This window comes from Parasteatoda tepidariorum, chromosome 8 (genome assembly GCF_043381705.1).
Source record: "Parasteatoda tepidariorum isolate YZ-2023 chromosome 8, CAS_Ptep_4.0, whole genome shotgun sequence".
Taxonomy (NCBI): domain Eukaryota; kingdom Metazoa; phylum Arthropoda; class Arachnida; order Araneae; family Theridiidae; genus Parasteatoda; species Parasteatoda tepidariorum.
In genome coordinates, this window is record NC_092211.1 from 33,574,756 (window position 1) to 33,593,296 (window position 18,541).

The 18,541-nt window shown below is 27.9% G+C and overlaps 1 protein-coding gene across 1 annotated transcript in view; it reads right to left on the minus strand.

The window, feature by feature from the left end:
* LOC107441504 (cell adhesion molecule Dscam1) overlaps positions 1 to 18,541 on the minus strand; it is a 410,456-nt gene that overhangs the window by 12,670 nt on the left and 379,245 nt on the right. Inside the window, exon 24 of the mRNA XM_043043537.2 lies at positions 5,395 to 5,490. Coding sequence (XP_042899471.2) covers positions 5,395 to 5,490 — 96 coding nt within the window. The remainder of the gene's footprint in view (positions 1 to 5,394; positions 5,491 to 18,541) is intronic.

Consider the following 18,541-nt stretch of genomic DNA (forward strand, 5'->3'; position numbering starts at 1 on the left):
ACGTCAAGGTCACCAATGTGGGGGCGGAGTTAATCGACAATACCAACCGTCATCTATCAAAAGGTACCTCATGATAGAATCAAGTTAGCATGCTTTATATACTAGTGAACGATGTTAAACTTTTGTAGTGGTAGTTACGCCACATATATATGTATATATATATATATATATATATATTCAAGGAAGAGAAAAACGAAGAAAATTGAGAAATTTTATTTACTGCGCATGTTCTGCAAGTAATTAGAATCCATAAAATAAGCTAAAAATATGGAGAAAGCATGGAAATAATGTATTAAAGATTAATGAAACGAGAAGAAGAAAAATAACTAAAATAGTTAAAAAAAAAATATTAATAATAAGTATATAACAATTTTAAAAAGCCGGACAACAAAATAATGAAAAGATATAATCTCGTCTGCAACTTACACGTTTATACGTGAAAAATGGAAGGCTTTCTAATATTGTGTTAGTATTGAAAAATCAAAATATATCAATACAATAGTGTGAGGAGCACCCAAAAAATTTGAAACGAAAATAGAACACATTTAGTCAAAAATCTAAGAAATAAAACATATCAAGCAAAAAACAGAAAATAAAATGTAAGAAAAATATAGAACAAAACACTAAACGTAACATATAAAGGGAGTAGCGAATTAAAATGAACTTTTACGTTCCGGAATCTTCCAAGAATGATTTAAATTATTTTAATCATAAGTTTGCTAAATAACAAAATTTGAAAACAGAAGCTCAAATCGAGGTTTGAAGCGTAAATAGAAGAGATATTTTACGGTGCTTTCTTACTGCTGTACTGAAGCAAGTTTAATTTGTAAATCACCTTGGATTGGCTCAAAAGGGATGTGCACAAAGAGTTAAGATTTAATTGGATAATTTAAAGTTTGTAAATAATAAATTTAATATTTAATTATACAATTTTAAAGAATTTAGAAAATTAACATTTATTTTAAAAAAAAGAAGAAAAAAAAAACAGATTTACCCGTTGCTTGTACAGATTTTTAGGCACGAATTTACCCGGTAAGATTACCACGAGGATCTAATGTTTCATCTCTCTTAGCTAACTTATTTTTACACTATTATGAAAAAAATTATTCTCTCTCTATATAATCTGTTTTCAGATTTTTTGATGATATAACTATCTCTAATTTTCAAGATTATTGCATTTTGTCAAATAATATTTACCTCGAGGAATTAATCTTGCTTCAGAATCATGATGATGATATTAATTTTAATTTTTTCAATTTGGGTATTTAAGAAAGAAGAAAAGATCTGCTTTGTTTATTTATACAATGAAAGAAATTATCTTAATATTCATACAAATAAACAAATTACTAGGAATTCTAATGTTTCTAAAATCATTTACTTAAACACCATTTTTAATCAAATGAATAGAGTTAAAAGAATATGTATATTTATCAAAAAAAGCAAAATTTCAAAAATTAAACAAAAAAAAATTTATACCCAACTAATGTAATTAAGTTCTATATAAAATCATTGAGTAAATTCCATGTTATTATTGTTATTTATTTCACTAAATACTTAGTTAAAACTGTAAAAACTGCTAACTGAATATATAGTTTTACCGCATGCAAATCTAATTTGTACAAGTCCGTGGCTAAAAATTTGTGCAAGTCGGCAAATCACGTTTCTTTCTTTTAATACATGTTAGTTTTCAGAAGTCATTAAAATTGTATAATCAAATATCAAACATTTTAATTATAAACTTTAAATTATCCAGTAAAATATTACTACCTTGCACACTTCTATTTTCGAACCAATCCAGGGTAATTAACAAACCAAACACGCTTCAGCATTGCGGTAAGAACGCGTCATAAAAGATCCCTCTATTAAGCTTCAAACCTCCATTTGTGCTTCGGTTTTCAAATTTTGTAATCTGGCAAACTTATTAAAAAGTATTTTAAATCATTCTTGAAAGATTCCGGAACATGTAAGTTCATTTGAATTTGTTACTCGCTTTATAGACTATGTTTTGTGTTCTGTTCCTTATTTTTCTTGCATTTTATTTTCTGTTTTTTGCTAGTTAGGTTATATTAATCTTTATTATATTATTTTCTATTTTCCATGTCTTCTCTCTCTCTCTCTCTCTCTGTATATACAGGGTGATTCTAAAAAGATGGGAAAAATTTTAGGAAGTGATAGTACACACCCAGACAAACAATTTTTATCATAAAATGCATGGTCGAAAACGAAACCCAAAACCGCTAGAGGGCGTCAAAGTTTATGGTCTTATATGAGGCAAAAACACACAAAGAACGATGAAGTTAAGTTATAAAAGCAAATTTAATGGCATTTGATTACAATAAGTGTTCAAAACAGTGGCCGGCAGCGGCCATGCTGGTACAACGGCGAAGAAAAGATATGCGAACTTTCCCTGCAGCGGTCGAATGCTTGGCGACAAATAACGTAGCGCAGTAACTCGCAATAGGAATGGAGCTTTCTCGTTTGCATGAAAAAACTTTCCAAATGCGCCAGCACCTTTGCGTTTTGTTTTCGACCATGCATTCTTTGATAAAAATTGTTTGCTTGGGTGTGTACTATCACTTCCTAAAATTTTGCNGTTCTAGAGATAATCGACCAAGTCTGCAAATTCTCTTAATTTCTTACGCCAATGTGTATATAGATAGATAGATAGATAGATAGATGATATATAGATGATATATAGTGATAGTACACACCAAGACAAACAATTTTTGTGGCCGCCATTAATCGTAAAGTGGATTTTACTTGGCCGTACGAAAATACATCTTGATTATGAAAATACTAAAAGTGATAATGTCCAGGAAACAATATATAAGTCGTTAAATGAAAATTTACTTTATTAAGCATAATTAGTGATAGAGAATGGCCATTTCTTCATCCAAAAAAAGAAAAAAAGAAATCCCTTAAAGGGATGAAATCAGAATACCCTCTTATTTAGAGATCATACAGCCAGAATATCATTTCTGACGGTTAGAAATTGAGACTGGGGAGGGCCCGAAAGGGCACTCCCAGTCCCCACAATTTTGAAGTTAAAAGTGAATACAATTGTTCCTAACGAACACAGAAAGTATGGGTAGGAGAACCAAAATTGGCAAATTATCAAAATATAACATTGCCAAAACAAAGCAAACCAGCTTATCAGTATTGAGTTAAAAAGAACACCTTGGCGATCACGAGTCGCCAACAAATTTATGGAATTATTGCAACCATGCAGCTGAAACATTTAGCGATTGGAAATTTAGAATAAAAAGTCATACATAGATTTTTGTTTTCGATTAGGCGCGACAGTGAATTAATAAGTCTGCATAGTAATTAAATAAAATGTATCCGTTACATTGATCTATAAGAGAAGAATAAATATTTTATGTTCGTTTTAAAGATAAAGTCATCGATTTATTTTAAATATAATTCTATTAATGGAAATAAGCTTAAGTAATTAAATATATTTTAAAGGATAGGAAATAAATATGTAATGCCAATTGTGGCATCGCAATATATATAAAAAAACTGTGTATATCTCATATTTAAACTGTTTTTTTTAAGAATTTTCTTCTAAAAGAATTTTTTCTAAATAAATTTCTTATGACAAGTTAAAATAAATTTTAAAAAGATTGATGAACTAAAAGAAATATTATATCGTTCTCAAAAAAGCGATGTTTATCAAAACTGGGATAGAGTATGTTCGAATTATCTATATAAATGTTTCCCCAGACCTTCTCCAATAACCCATCTTGACGAAAGTAAAGTACTACTATAAATGCTGTTTAACCGGATTATTTGGATACGAAAACATTTTTCCGCTTTGAAGAAATATTAGAGAAAAAACTTTTGTCAATGGCTGAAACTGAAAAAAAAAATCAGTATTGGGGATAACAAGCAAGTGCATACTACTAGAAGACAATTTGTGAAAAACAATATCAGTATAGAGAATACCAGGATAGAGTATTCCAGTAACGGGCTAATGTCCCTCTGCTTTAAAAACTAGTCAGTGAAAGGAATAGTAAGTAATTGTATACCAGGAAATAGTCTCCATATCCCTTCTGGGTTAACCCCGTTAATCTTCAGTAATTGCAATGCATGATGTTGATAACTAATGGAGAATACTTAAGATTTATTCATATTTCGTAAAAGAAAAAGGACATAGACCTACTTGTTGTATCAATAAATTAAAATTATACTACTAAATTATAATGTGCTGCCAGTTTGCAATTTTCTTCAACTAAAATGATTTGGCAACAATTCTCGAGAGCAAATTGAAATTTTGGAAAAATTCGAGTTATGCATGAAGATGGCCCTTTAACAAATCCCTTTATTTGCATTTCAGCGGGCAGTAGACGTGATATTTTACTACAAATTTAACAGTTGATAATTTTTCAAACAACTTAAATGTTATTTTTTTTTATTCCAGTGAACTTTTTTTTATTCCAGTGAACTTTTGGTACATTTTTGCACACTTTTTTTAATTCGAATTTCTAAGTCTTACAGATTTTGCGCATCAAAATGGAAGTAAGTAATACATAAAAAATGAGAAAAATTAACAAACGAAGTCCTAAAAATAGTTATTAATTTCGAACTATTTAAAATCTTAAGAAAGGCTTTCATTAAAGTCCTAACTAAAATTGATTGACTGCATCAATTTTAGTTAATTGTCAAATTTTTTTTGTTGCATTCCTTTCTCCTGTAGAACTTCTGTACACAGCATTTTTCCTGTAAGTTTAATTGTTCTCCAACTAATTATCGAATGCAAATTTTTCATTCAATTGCACTCCATGTAGATTTTTCTACACACCTTCTATTTCTAAATGTGTTATTCTTGCAGTTTTTAGGCTGTAAAACAAAGTGTGACGTTCAAATGATTATTCAAAACAAGAGCTGTAGGGGAGACGCTTACCATTTTTTAACATAGTGAGACACTATAATTTTTTATTAATTTTAAAAAAATTCTTATAAAGCTATTAATTATAAGGCTATTTAACTGGTATTAGAAGTTCTTAACATTTGTTCAAGCTTTGTTGATCTTAAAACCTAAATTATGTTAATTGCATCTAATCATTATTTTTTAACTGCATGCTTAAAATCAATATACAAAAATGAAATATTTTATAAGAAAGCACACAAAAAAGTAAATTAATAATAACTATCCACGGGCTTTGAAATACCATTAAGGATATTCTCTTGTTTGTACTCCCCCAAAAAAAATTACAGTCACCTTTGATGGCACGCTAAATGTTCCTCTTGAATAGTTTAAAAAATTTCTGATTGCATTCAGGTCATTAAAATTTATTAAAGATGTAGGAACAGGTTTCGTAAACAAAGTGAGTTTTATCAACCCCCACATTTACGTCACATTAAGATGAAAAAATTTAAAATATCACTCACTTAGTACTCAACCATCTGGGTATCCCCGTATTTGGTGACAACTGAGTAACTACCAGACTCCAACCCGACGATTCCATCAAGATGGCCTCGTAGGCCCTGATTAAAATAAGAAAAAGGTCGTGTAAAAATAAATCGTACAACCTGAAACATTGTAAAGAAACGGAAGGTACCAATTTAAGGTACTTATTAGGGTTTTTTTTCTTAAAGGGAATAAGTATTTTGGTGTTATTATATTTCAGATTATGTTCTAAATATTTTTTACTTAGTGAAAAATTACAGTTTCAATTGAAAAAACATTTTACTTAAAAGTTGATTTACAGTCCTAAATAGCAATTTAAATTTTAAGAAAGAAAATATCAGTTATTGTGAGTTTTTCTGGAAAATTCATCATTTCTTTATTCACAGTAAAATATAAAATATTTTGTATTGGGACATTCACAAAAGCATGGTAACAATTACTTTCGCAAATGTTTTACTTTCATCTATTTCAGAAGACTTTATTTAAATAAAAGGTATTAATTACTTTCAAAGAGCAAGATATTAATACTAACGAATAAACTCACTATTGAGTATATAAAATTTTAATGAAATTATTCTGTTTAAAACGTCATTGCTGTATTCTTTAATTTGAAAAAAATATAAATTTTTAAAAAAATTAATGGTTATAAAGTCTCTAGGTAAATTTGTGAAAATCTACATAAAAATTTCTAAAACATAATTTTCTTTTTGAAATTGAATGAATGATTTATTTAAAACTTAATTTCTTATGTCACTTTATTATCCGGAAGATACCAATTTAAGGTGCTTATTAGGGCTTTTTTTCTTAAAGGGAATAAGTATTTTGGTGTTATTATATTTTAGATTATGTTCTAAATATTTTTTACTTATTAAAAAATTACATTTTCAATTGAAAAAATATTTTACTAAAAGGTTTATTTAAAGTTTTAAACAACATTTTAAATTTTAAGAAAGAAAATATCAGTTTTTGCGAGTTTTTTTTGGAAAACTCATCATTTCTTTATTCCGTAAAGTATAAAATATTTTGTATTGGGACATTCACAAAAGCATGGTAAAAATTACTTTCGCAAATGTTTTATTTTCATCTATTTCAGAAGACTTTGTTTAGATAAAAGGTATTAATTACTTTCAAGGAACAAGATAGTAATGCTTACGAATAAACTCACTATTGAGTATATAAAATTTTATTGAAATTATTCTGTTTAGAACGTCATTACTGTATTCTTTAATTTGAAAAAAATCTAAAAAAAAATTAATGGTTATAAAGTCTCTCAAAAAATTTGTAAAAATCTACATGAAAATTTCTAAACCTTAATTTCTTATGTCACTTCATTATCCAGGTCATTATTTTTTTCAGCTAATTTATGAAAGTTTAAATAGTTAAACTGACATAAATATTTTTACAAAAAATGGTATTAATGCAACTTTATTACTTTTCTTTAATTTAAAATGTGATTTTATTTTTCATTTTCTTATTGTTTGATATCAAAAAAACTATAAAGAAATTAAATCCAATGTTTATGTTATTTTATTTCTAATTAATCATTCTATATATACAGTCTATTAAAAATCAATACGTATTAGTTAAACATTGTTCCTATATGTATGTAATTATGTTAGAATTTAATATTTTTTTTAAAAAATATTTTTCAATGTTCTGAGGTTTTTATTTCATTATAACTATTATCTAATAATTAACAATTTTATAATATTTCTTGTCATTAATTTCTTTGAATCTGAGATTTAAGTATGTAAAAAATTAAACTTATTAAAAAACCCATCATTGCATTGTAAAGGGAAAAAAAATTGCCAAATTATATTCTTTTCAAAAAACTTAAAAACATTGTGAAATATTGCATAAAATATTATTTTTTGCAGTATGCTTCCATTGTAGTTATTATGAGTTTTCATATTTTTATAAGAAAAATAAATTTTTCATGAATATTTCTGTAAGTTATAACAGTTTCTAGGTTGCCACTTTAATTCTAAACAATGAAAACTTTGCTCTGATTTTGTTTTATTACTCTCTTAACAAATTTAGCACTTTTCTAAACGGAAGACACGTCCGCATTCTTATAAGATTTTCGGAGCAGCTATAACTGACAACGGTATTTAATATCAGCTAAAATTAATTTTGTTTTTCATTCCTTTTAGGTGGGTCACGGCTAGAGAAGAATTTAATATGCAGAATATCGGGACGCATTTCATTTTCTTCGGTGGGTAAATGACATGTTTGGTTGAACAAAAACTATGTTCTAAGCCCACTTACGTGTATTTTAAAGTTTGCGGAGTAATTTATTTCGTAATAAAGCTGGATTTTCTGAGTGTTTACCAAACTTTTGTTTACACTTTTGTGCTTAATTGCAAATTTAAAAAGATCTTCTTTTTTAGTTTGCAAACTATTTTGAAAATGCAGAAACTTTCAATAACTCTCAAACTTCTGAGCAATTTGGATTTTTTTCTGAGCAAATTTTTTTCGCAGAAAACACTCAATATAGAGAGAAAAACTGGTTAGATGTGGTAAAGCAACAACAGGAAATCTGCACAATCAACTAAGTTTTCTAAAAACTATTCTGTTAGAAATACTCTAAATGCAGTTAGACTTAAAAATGTGAAAAAATACGGTTCATTTACTTTTAATTTCGATGACATTTTTAAACGTCTTAAAATTAGACAGGTGGTACTATGAATTCGAAAGTAGAAATATACCGAAATTTAAAAGCAGATTTTGTAAAACACTTCTTTTTTCATATTAAACGATATAATATTATGAACAAACAGAAAAGCAATCTAAGAAAGAAATCAGAAGGAAAATTATGCAGCGATTAACGAACAGTTTTTATAAAACCCTTTTTTGCGTCATATTAAACACTATTATGTCATACAAAATTAAAATGTAGAAAATGTAAATGAAAACGCAGAAAATCTCTTTAACTTACAAAATTTGAGCAATTTGCATGATTTTTTAAAAAATCACTGAATAACAAAAAGAAAATCCATTATCTGAGGAATCATTTGCCAATATATCCCACATTGATTCTAATATAAGAATGAAAAAGGAAATCTGAAGAAGGAAATATTTTTTTGAAAAAATGTATCGGTAATACTTTCAATACAATTAGAGAAAAAAATTTTGAAAAATAAGTTTAATTTAAACGAATAGCATATCTTAGGTGTAAAAGATTTTTTTTAACATCTTAAAATTTAATAGGTGATTAGATCAATTTAGAAGTTAAATTATGTAGTAATTTAAAAGCAGCTAAACTGTTCTAGTTTTTTACTTTATACTAAACAATATTAAGATATATATAAATAAAATAACATTAAAAAATATATGTATTTTTTATTAAATGTCTCTATAAACATGTTCTGAAACAAATTCACAAGTGAAAAGATTAAATTTTTTTAACTGCTTTCATTCACTGCAAAGATATTACAAGAAAAAATTATCAGAAATTACATTGGGATGATCACATATTTCTATTTAACCATTTATTGTTTCAATTCAGAACATTTTAACGAAAACAAATGCTGTTACTTTCGATAAGAATTGAAATCTTAGTGAAATCTTAAGGAAATAAGTTCAAATGCTATCAGTATTTGAACATATATTATTTTAGTCTTATTTTTAAAACTCCATGTCATATTTATAAGAAAAAATATTACGACGAAATTATAGTGATTATCTTTTTGAACTAAAAATTTATCTATGCTCTAGATTGCATAAAATTCAGATTTAAACTATTGATAAATTTTCCGCCTCAAAAATAAATAAAAATAAAGATAATAAAAATAAGCATGTGATAGTATTGTTTTCTAAATAAATTGCTTACGCAGTTGACTGAATAAATTAAAACTTGTGATGTTAAAATATGAATTGCTGTTCAATGAGCCTAATGGAAATTAGCTTACGAGTAAATAAACAATGATATTCTAACAATACTAATACACATTTTTACGACCTTAATTCTGTGTTTAAAAGAAGTCTCCAAACTAATTCAATTCTATCATCAAAGAAGTTAAATTAAAAAAGATGGAAGAAGAAAGAAAAAGAACAAAAGAATGAGGGTTTTTTTAAAAAGCTAAAGCGTAAAAAAATTCTACATCTTATACTTTTTGTATTCAAAAAGTATTAAAATTTTTTCAACCCATACCGACAAGATTTTTTTCAACTTCCTTTTTTGAGATTATTACGTACGTAGATTGAGTTTCGTTATAAATATTTTTTCTTCAAATGCTTCTCTAAAATGAGTGTATTGATCGCTCGTTATTTTTATTTTTGTTACGTGCGTAGTACTAAAAAAATAAATTTTATTTCTTTAAACTTTTCAGAACAAAGGATATTTTGTCGAAAAATATTCTTTATCGCACTTTTTTTAATAATATTATTTTTTTACGAGTTGCATAAATAATAACAAGTAACAGAGACATGTAAAAAAAGTAGTGCAAAAGTTTTAATAGATCAAAAAAAATGAGGTTAATTCTTTTGAAGAGCTTTTGAGGAATTCAAGTCCTCAAAATAGCTTTATCTGAAATTAATATGTATTTATGAAATAAACATTTCGTTATAAGAGTGTTTATTGATGTTGGTTTCAAATTTGTGTTTGATAGAACTGCAACGACTTCACCTGATTTTTCTTAGTAGTTATCTCTATTCATCCTGAAAACAACTCAAATAAAAGTAAATAACATTCTGTAACAAATTTGTTACATCCGTTTGCTAATTTGATAGCAAGTTAAATTTCGAACTAGAAAGTTATCATCGTGTGAGGAGCCTGATCAATGAACTAACAAGCTCTAGAAACTCACCTAACATTAGAATTTAACTTTAAAATTTGGTGCTTAATAGCGGTAGATAGACTTACACTATTATATCCAGTAAAGCGTTGTCGACCCATATAACACTCTAATTATAATAAAAGTAGAACTTTATTCTTTATTAAGGTACTGGTAGGTACATTTTTATTGTGTTTAAATGCTACTCATTAATGTGAACCAGTACCTTCGAATATTACTAAACAGTGAATTAGAGTATTATGAGTAGAATAGGAGATATTTTTATCCACAAATTTTCAATGAAATGTATTTTAATGTTGATCATTTATATGATTAAGAACATTCTAACATTATGAACCAGTACATTACAATACTATGTGTAGAATCTGAATTAGTTTTTACACAAATTTTCTATGGAAAAAAATTAAATTTGCCCAATATTTCTGAAAATAATTTTTTTTTTTAAATCCAAATTCCCTTATGTTTCATACAGATACAAATTATTTCTGAAATTAAAGCAAATATTTAAACAAGTATAAGCAAATCAAACTGAAAACAAGAATTTATCAAAATCATTCAAAACATTGTAACCAACAATTTGTCCAAATCAAGTAATAATTATCCCAACTCACCCTAATATATTCATGCCATCATTGTTTTTGAGCATTAACAACAAGTTAAAATTAACGAGTATTTGCAAAGGAAATGAGCAATACAATAAAAGAGCCGATGTCGTAGAAAGGAATAATTTGCATAATAACTTTGAACCTACTCATTGCCAGAGATAGAAACTTAAAATTACGAATCCCAGTTGACAGTCACAGTTAACAACCAAAGCTGAAAGGGCGAAGAGAAACCTTCTCACTGGCTTATCCCTAGCGCCTAACTTTGGTGTATAATTTGGCGCTATAATTGCCTCTGTGACTAAGAGGAAATATTTCGATTTCTGTCGCAAAGTGTTCAAAGGGTTAGGGGTGAATGACAACTCCGCCCCCACTCGTTCACACTCAAAGCCAGCATTAAGCGTTCTTATACTTCAAGCGGCCTAGAGATTCAAGGCCTTACTCAATTAGTAATCACCGACGATGTGTATCATGAGCCTTAAGCTTTAATTTGAAACAAGTGCTCACCTTAATTCGTAGTTATTATCCTACGCAAATTAATACATTCCCCTTTAGCGTTTGGTGTTAATTCACCTTCCTAATCATCGAATAGTTTTCCAAAAGCTTTGTCCATGGAGTTGGTTTACTTTTATCTTAGGGATCGTTTTAACAGAGAAGTGTTAATTATGGGGAGATAACGGAAAAGAATTTTCGTTGTCATCTTATCTTTCACGGATAAGATATTTCACGTCTAGATTTTTTCTCGTCTCCTTTTGTACTGCTTCGATTTTTCGGAGCAATCTTTCTTTCAGATTTGGGAAGTTTTAAATGAAAATGCTTCTCTGATAGGGGCCTTCAGAATAAATTGAATCATTTTTTATTTCTTTCCACAATAGATAAGAGTCCACTTATTCCAGTGCTTTTGCATTTTCTTTTTTCCAATCAAATAAAACATTTTTATTTAAAAGACTTAATTAGGTATTGTAATTAACATATATAGATTCAATTCTTGTTATCGAACTACAAAACTTGACGTTAAAAGTTTATCAGGAAAGAGAAATTATTTTTGCCTGAAAAAATGAATTTAAATGCTTTTTAAACTAAATTGGAGGATTATAGGAAATATTTTGCTTTAATGAGGCTATACAGTGGCAATTGTATAATCATATATAACATAGGATAAAACTGATGCCCAACCCAAATTTTTAACAAGATATATTATTGATGATTATAGAGTTTTGAGTAAAATAAAACAAAGGTGTTAGCATATTGATGTTTCTAAGCAATTTTGTGCCCTTTATAAGTATACAATTTCTTATAAACATACAATTAAGTTTCAGTATAATAGTAATTAGTAACAAAATATATATTTTATCAATTTAGAGTTTAGCTCAAAATAAAACTAATGTTTTAGTGCATTGGTATTTATTATCATCGATAAATACAAATGTATTTATATAGGTGATGTTTTCAATTTAATTAGACAATTTAGACAGCGAAAGTTGCAGTAAAAATTTTATCATTTATTTTTTATCAGTTATAAAACAGAAAAACTTAGCGTCACATTTGCGTTTGAGAATGAAAAAGTTGCTACTTTTTAAAACAGTTAAGTAATTTCCATATTTCTTTAAATTTATTGAATCTACGATCCTTAATTTGAAAAATCATTAATAGAATACTTTAATTGTCTTAGACAGAATAAAATTCTATAAATAAAGCACAGCAATATATTTTAATATGTAGAAGGTGTTTGTAAGGCGCACATTTATTAGCAAATAGTTATTGTTAATTGAGAATATTGTCTAAAGATATCCAGTACAAGCGACTGTAAACAAATGGTGAAAACGTTTTAGTATAGGACGTGCAATTATATCGGACCAAGAGTAAACGAACGTCGTTTTTACCAATGAAACCATTGTTGCCGTTAATAAAATGATACGAGTTAATCAAAATGTTACGATTTGAATGAAATGATACAACTTTTCCTGATATAAGTTCTGTCACAAAATTTCTTACCACTACTCCGAGTTGTTTTGTTTTGAATCCATTTTTCTTAGATGAACTTTGCAGTCACATCAAATTCTCTAATGCGAGATGATTATTCAGTTATACGCTTAATTCAATACATCTTACTTTCCTTTATAATTTCGTAGAATAGCACTACCTTTTTTACTGCATCTCAACTGCTATCATATTCGTCCTTTCTTATTTTGATTTAATCCTATACATTATCCGTCAGAACTATGTTAAAAAAACGCATCCATAAAATTAGCTTCGTTATGAAGCCCATTTTAGTTTGATAAAATTTCAACACCATTGCATTTTAAGGATTTGTGTTAATTATCTTCACATAATTTACTTTTCATTTAACTATGGAAGTGAATTTGTAACATTTCATTTTCAATATTTATCTTAATGTTTAATATATAATTATGCAATGCTTTCCAATTATATACTAAGAAAATAGAATTTTAAATTTGTTTAGACATGTTAAGAACTACAAGCTTACACTTAAATTCTGATTGAGCAAAGAGGTTAAAATAAATTTATTTTCCTGAGCAATAATTATAATTTTTACCATATAATTCGTAATTGAACTATCTGGAATAAATTATGGCACAATCTTCGGTTTTCGAAACATATTTAAACTGTTACAATCAAAAGTATGGTAATAAAAAACAACGTTAAATAATAAAAAGCGTAATCCGAAATATGAAACCTCATTCCCTTACTTTGATTTTCCACTACATTTCAAAATTAAAATTGGAATATCTAAGCGCAACATTATAAATAATTTAACACCCATTCCATATTATTTTACAAACAAAAAGTAAATAAAAAAATAATATAATATAAAAAATAATAAATTAATAAAAAAATATTTATAGTGAAACAATTAATTAAAAATATAAAATGAATCGAAACTAATAATGCTTTGCATTTTATAAGATTGTCAACAATGTTAAAATTCATGAATAAATAGAATGAGAGTAATTATTTCAGGTAATTCTTAGTTTAATGAAGGTAAACTGCGTAAATGATCGTATTTAAATGGTGCCATTTCTCGTCATATAAATACTTAAATGAGCAATTAAGAGATAAACTACGCATTTGCTTGTAAATGGATGGCCAAAATTACATAGATATTCTTTTAAAATGCAGCAATGCTTACTCAACGTAAATTGAAATATTTACTTTTACTTCCCTCGAATTATCAAATATGTTTTTCATTTAATTAGCAAGAGAGCAAAATTTTATTTCAGTAAGTGCGTTAAAAAGCATTATTAAATTTTTACAAATCTCAATGTTGTATCGTAAAAATTTAAAACTAAATAGTTTTCTAACAGAAATTTTCTCTTGAGAATGTTAAAATTTCCATAATTTCTTTATTAAAATGTATATCTCAGTAATTAAATATTTCTGTCATATATATACAAATAGAAATGAAAGGTTATAGGTATGTTCAGATAAAATGGACTTACTTTCTTTTACGAAACCTGAAAAATACTCTTTTAAAAGGGCAATATTGTATTTGAATGAGACATAAAATTTTCAATTCCTTATTACAATTCTTAAGATTTTATATTTGGGTTGTACTGGGTGCTATGAAACAGCAATCACAAGAATCGATTCCTGCAATTTCTTTGCTTTTACCAATAAAAGTTTTTGTGGAAGTCACAGATGTTGCTTACTCTTTTCTTATAAAACGATATTTGACAAGATAGTGGAGGTGAAAATTTATCCCTTATATGATATATTAAAAAATACAAATCTTATTTTTCTATCATATTGTTTAAATTTCATCTTTACTTTGCAATAGAATAAATAATGTTTTGAAATAGTAATTACATTGAGAAACAAAACTATCAGAATATAGTGAAATTTAATGTGTTCCTGGCTCTATGGGAACACTAAAAACTCGGTAATTTTTACCGAAGTGCTTTGGTAATTATTTTGGTAAAATTAATAATACTATATGTTTTTGTAATACCTGATAAAATTTGGAATGTGTGGTAATTTTATGATGATACATTAGAATATAGCATAAAAAACACTTATTTGGTAAAATTTACACTTCAGTTTTGTAGTTTTACTAAATGTGTGGTAATAAGATTTTTATCCTTGCAAACCAGAATTTTCGGTAAGCCATTACCATACGAACGGGACAGTTACCATATACCTAGTTTAAATGCGGTATATTTTTGGTTTTTATTCATCAGAATTATGAGTTTATTTTTGGCAGCAATGTCGTTACCATACAGTACAATAATTTTACTAGATTTTTTTCTCCATGCACAATTAACTACTTATTGTTTCGGAAAGAAGATAATATTAAAATATTAGTATCAAACCAATATTATTTGTTTGTAAGATATTTGCAAGACATTATATTTTATTTATTTCAATTTTTTTTCAAAATAAAATTAATAAAATCATCAAATAGCTATTAAGATTTCAAATTTAAGGAAGGCAATTTTTCAAACACCGCTACATTTTCAAACTTAATAATAATATTTTGTTGATCAATGCTTTACCAGATAAACCAGATCGTAAAGTGTAAAAATGTAAATTCTGCTAAAGAAGGTGCAAAATCTGCAATAATCATAAAAAAGAACTGCTGGAAAACTGAAATATTTTAGAACAAAAAGTGGAAATTTCACTGAAGCAAAAACTATGCTCTAAAAAAATTAAAATCTGCAATAAGAAAGAGCATAATTAAGAAACAAAAAAACAGTAAATCGTAGTTGCGTAGCAATAACGGCTCAACCTATAGCTTATTTAATTTCATGGAAAATCAATATATAAGCTTGGAGATCAATATATACGCCTTATGGACAAGCTGCAGTATGTTATGGAAATATTACCTTAATAACTACCTAAATGAGTATATTTTTGATTTGAATTACAATGATTTATTTCTTTAACGAGAAAATCATAAAAGACCCCGTGTAAGTCATTCGGAAATTAATTCTCTGTCAAATTGCCAAACAATTTAATGTATTGTAGTTAAAAACATTCCGATTAAAAGTTCTCAGAGACATGAAGTCCAAAAATTTATACTTTCGAAGGTACGAAGCCTCACTTAAAAATAATAACTTTCAACTCTCTAATACCGTCACGACATCAGCGTAAAAGAATGTGCGCCACGTGGAGGTTGTCGAATTGGAATTTGCACGTGGTATAGCCCTCATAAGAGATGATTGTTTAAACAAAAGGGCACTTGGATATATTCAAATATATATAGTTACGCATAAATATAAAGTCATCAATTACTTGAATGTTATTTAAGTTTTGTTAGGCAGGTTGATTCGCTGCATCACAGGTACATTCTTTTAACTTCGTAGATAAATACTTGATGTTATCTCTATATCGTGCAAAAACCATATTACACTCGCAATGTGTGCGCTAGTACCCAATACACAATGCTGTGTGCAGTGCGCTTCAAGCACCTTTCATCCAAGTGACTGTTGCCCTTACCTCTTACGTTTGACACTCCGTAACTCACAAGCTATCCATTTTTGCATGTCAATGAGAAGTTTTGCTTAGAATGTTTTGCATTACAACATATTAAATTCTTAGCCAATTTGACAGAATTGGAAAATTTATGGTGTCCTTTTTAGAACAATTCTTCTCTGTGATTTCTCGTTCAGTACATTTTTAAATGCAAAACATCTACCTGAAAAAGTGTTTATTCTAAAATTCTAAGATCAATATATGATTATGAGATTTGTAGTGTGGTTATGGTTGGTTGGTTCTAATGCCACTTGCTCTAATGCCACTAATGTTCTAATGCCACACGGGCAAGCCTGCTTGGTGAAACCGAGCAAATTTAAGGCAGAGAGTGCGATTCCTGTTTTTCACTGGCGCCATCTATGGCTAAAAATTCGACTTCTGCCACATCATACGTCATACCTGTTTATAAGGCGGACCCATTCATACATCCATTCATTCATCCCCAGGTCGCAATTTTGACCTGAATCAGAGAACGATCGATCTCCAATCCAGTACCCCCAGAGGTGTTGATTTGTTTTGGGAACATAGAGGACTTTGCGACTCAACAGAATTTAACGTGGATCAGTCACCAACTACTCGGCTGAGGGGTTCGAACCCACGAACTCTCGGACATGGGCCCAGTGCCCTACCGACCAGGCTATCACGGCCGATGTAGTGTGGTTATTGTACTAGCAATGCGGTTCGTTCACTGACTTACCACAATTAACTTAATTTTTCATTTATTAAACAGCTGTAATAAGTGACCCCATCAGATGTTAACAGTAATTTTCTTATTGCATGAACTTTAGACTAAATTTCTGATTTGTAAATAAACGAAGCATAAGAAAGTGTCATTCGAGGGATGAAATTCTCTTTATTCACAACTCGAGAAGTATTTCCGTAGGATCTTTCTGACCCCACAATTTAAGAATAAAATTTCCAAATCTCAATACATTATAAACTTAAGGCAAAAAATAATTCTAAAAAATAAAAAATATTGTTTTCAAATTATTAAACAGCAGCGGTCGCCATAGCAACGCATGAAATAACTACAAGTGCGCACTGTTTTCTCCAGAACACGAAATTTGAATTAAACTACAGTCTGTATTTTATGTATAACGTGATTACAAAGAATTTGTCCATGATAAGGTGTTTAAAAAATTATAGAATTTATCAAATTCCGAAGTCGTTACAAAAATTAAGGTATAATATTTTTTGCAATTATAAACTACAGCAAGTTACTCTAAAACGTCACTTAATTTTAGTTATTACACAACATATTTCTAATTGAATGACAAAGGTTTCTTCCCAACTATCATTATGTTTACTTTATACCATAAAATAAATATTTAATGTTACAAATTTAAGATGATAACTTAGAAAACATTGCTAAATTAAGTTTTTATTTTATGCAACTCACAAATTGCTACAATTAAAGAAACTGAAAAATTATTATTTTAATTTAGGACGGAAAATTTATTGATGAGCAAACTCATTCGTAAATTTAACAATTCTTTATCATTATAACATAACGCTAACATTATTAATTCGACATTACGAATTTATAATCATAGCTTCAAGGAAATCCTTAAAATTCAGCTTTTATTTTATTGCTATGAAAAATTGATGTAAGCAATGACTTTAAAATGATAATTATTTTCATTTAGGTTATAATACATTTACCTAAAGCTCTTACAATGTTAACATTTTAGTTCTGAGCTTGATCTTAAATAAAAAAAAAAATTTGTTTTGTGACTTGATAGGTGTTCAGGCAGACTTTATTTCCAAGGCACTTGCATCATTAGCCGTAATGGAATCTCCCAAGTGGTTTTCTCAGTGTTAACTAAGTCATTAACTAGAATCTCTTAACCAAAGCAAGAAAGAGACAGAGATGAGACCCTAGGGTATTCGCAGGTATGTACTGGAAGGGGAATCTCCGGATTTGAGCCCTAATGAAGATGATGATGACATGGTGAAGATTTTTATTTGAGTTAAGCACGGAACTCGCAGAAAAATTGAGGGGTGATTTTTTATTAATGTCTGCCTAAAGTAACTGGTTTGTAATGGCAATACGTTTTTAGTGTCGAAATCGAAGCAACTTATTAAATTTAAGGCATAAAAGTTGAAAACTAAAAGAAAACATTATTTGGAATTTACGTGTGAGGAATTGTGCAAGAGATTCATTAAATTTTTATTAAAAGTATTGTTAATTTATTTCACTCAGGTAAAATTATCACTCATTAAAATTATATATATAT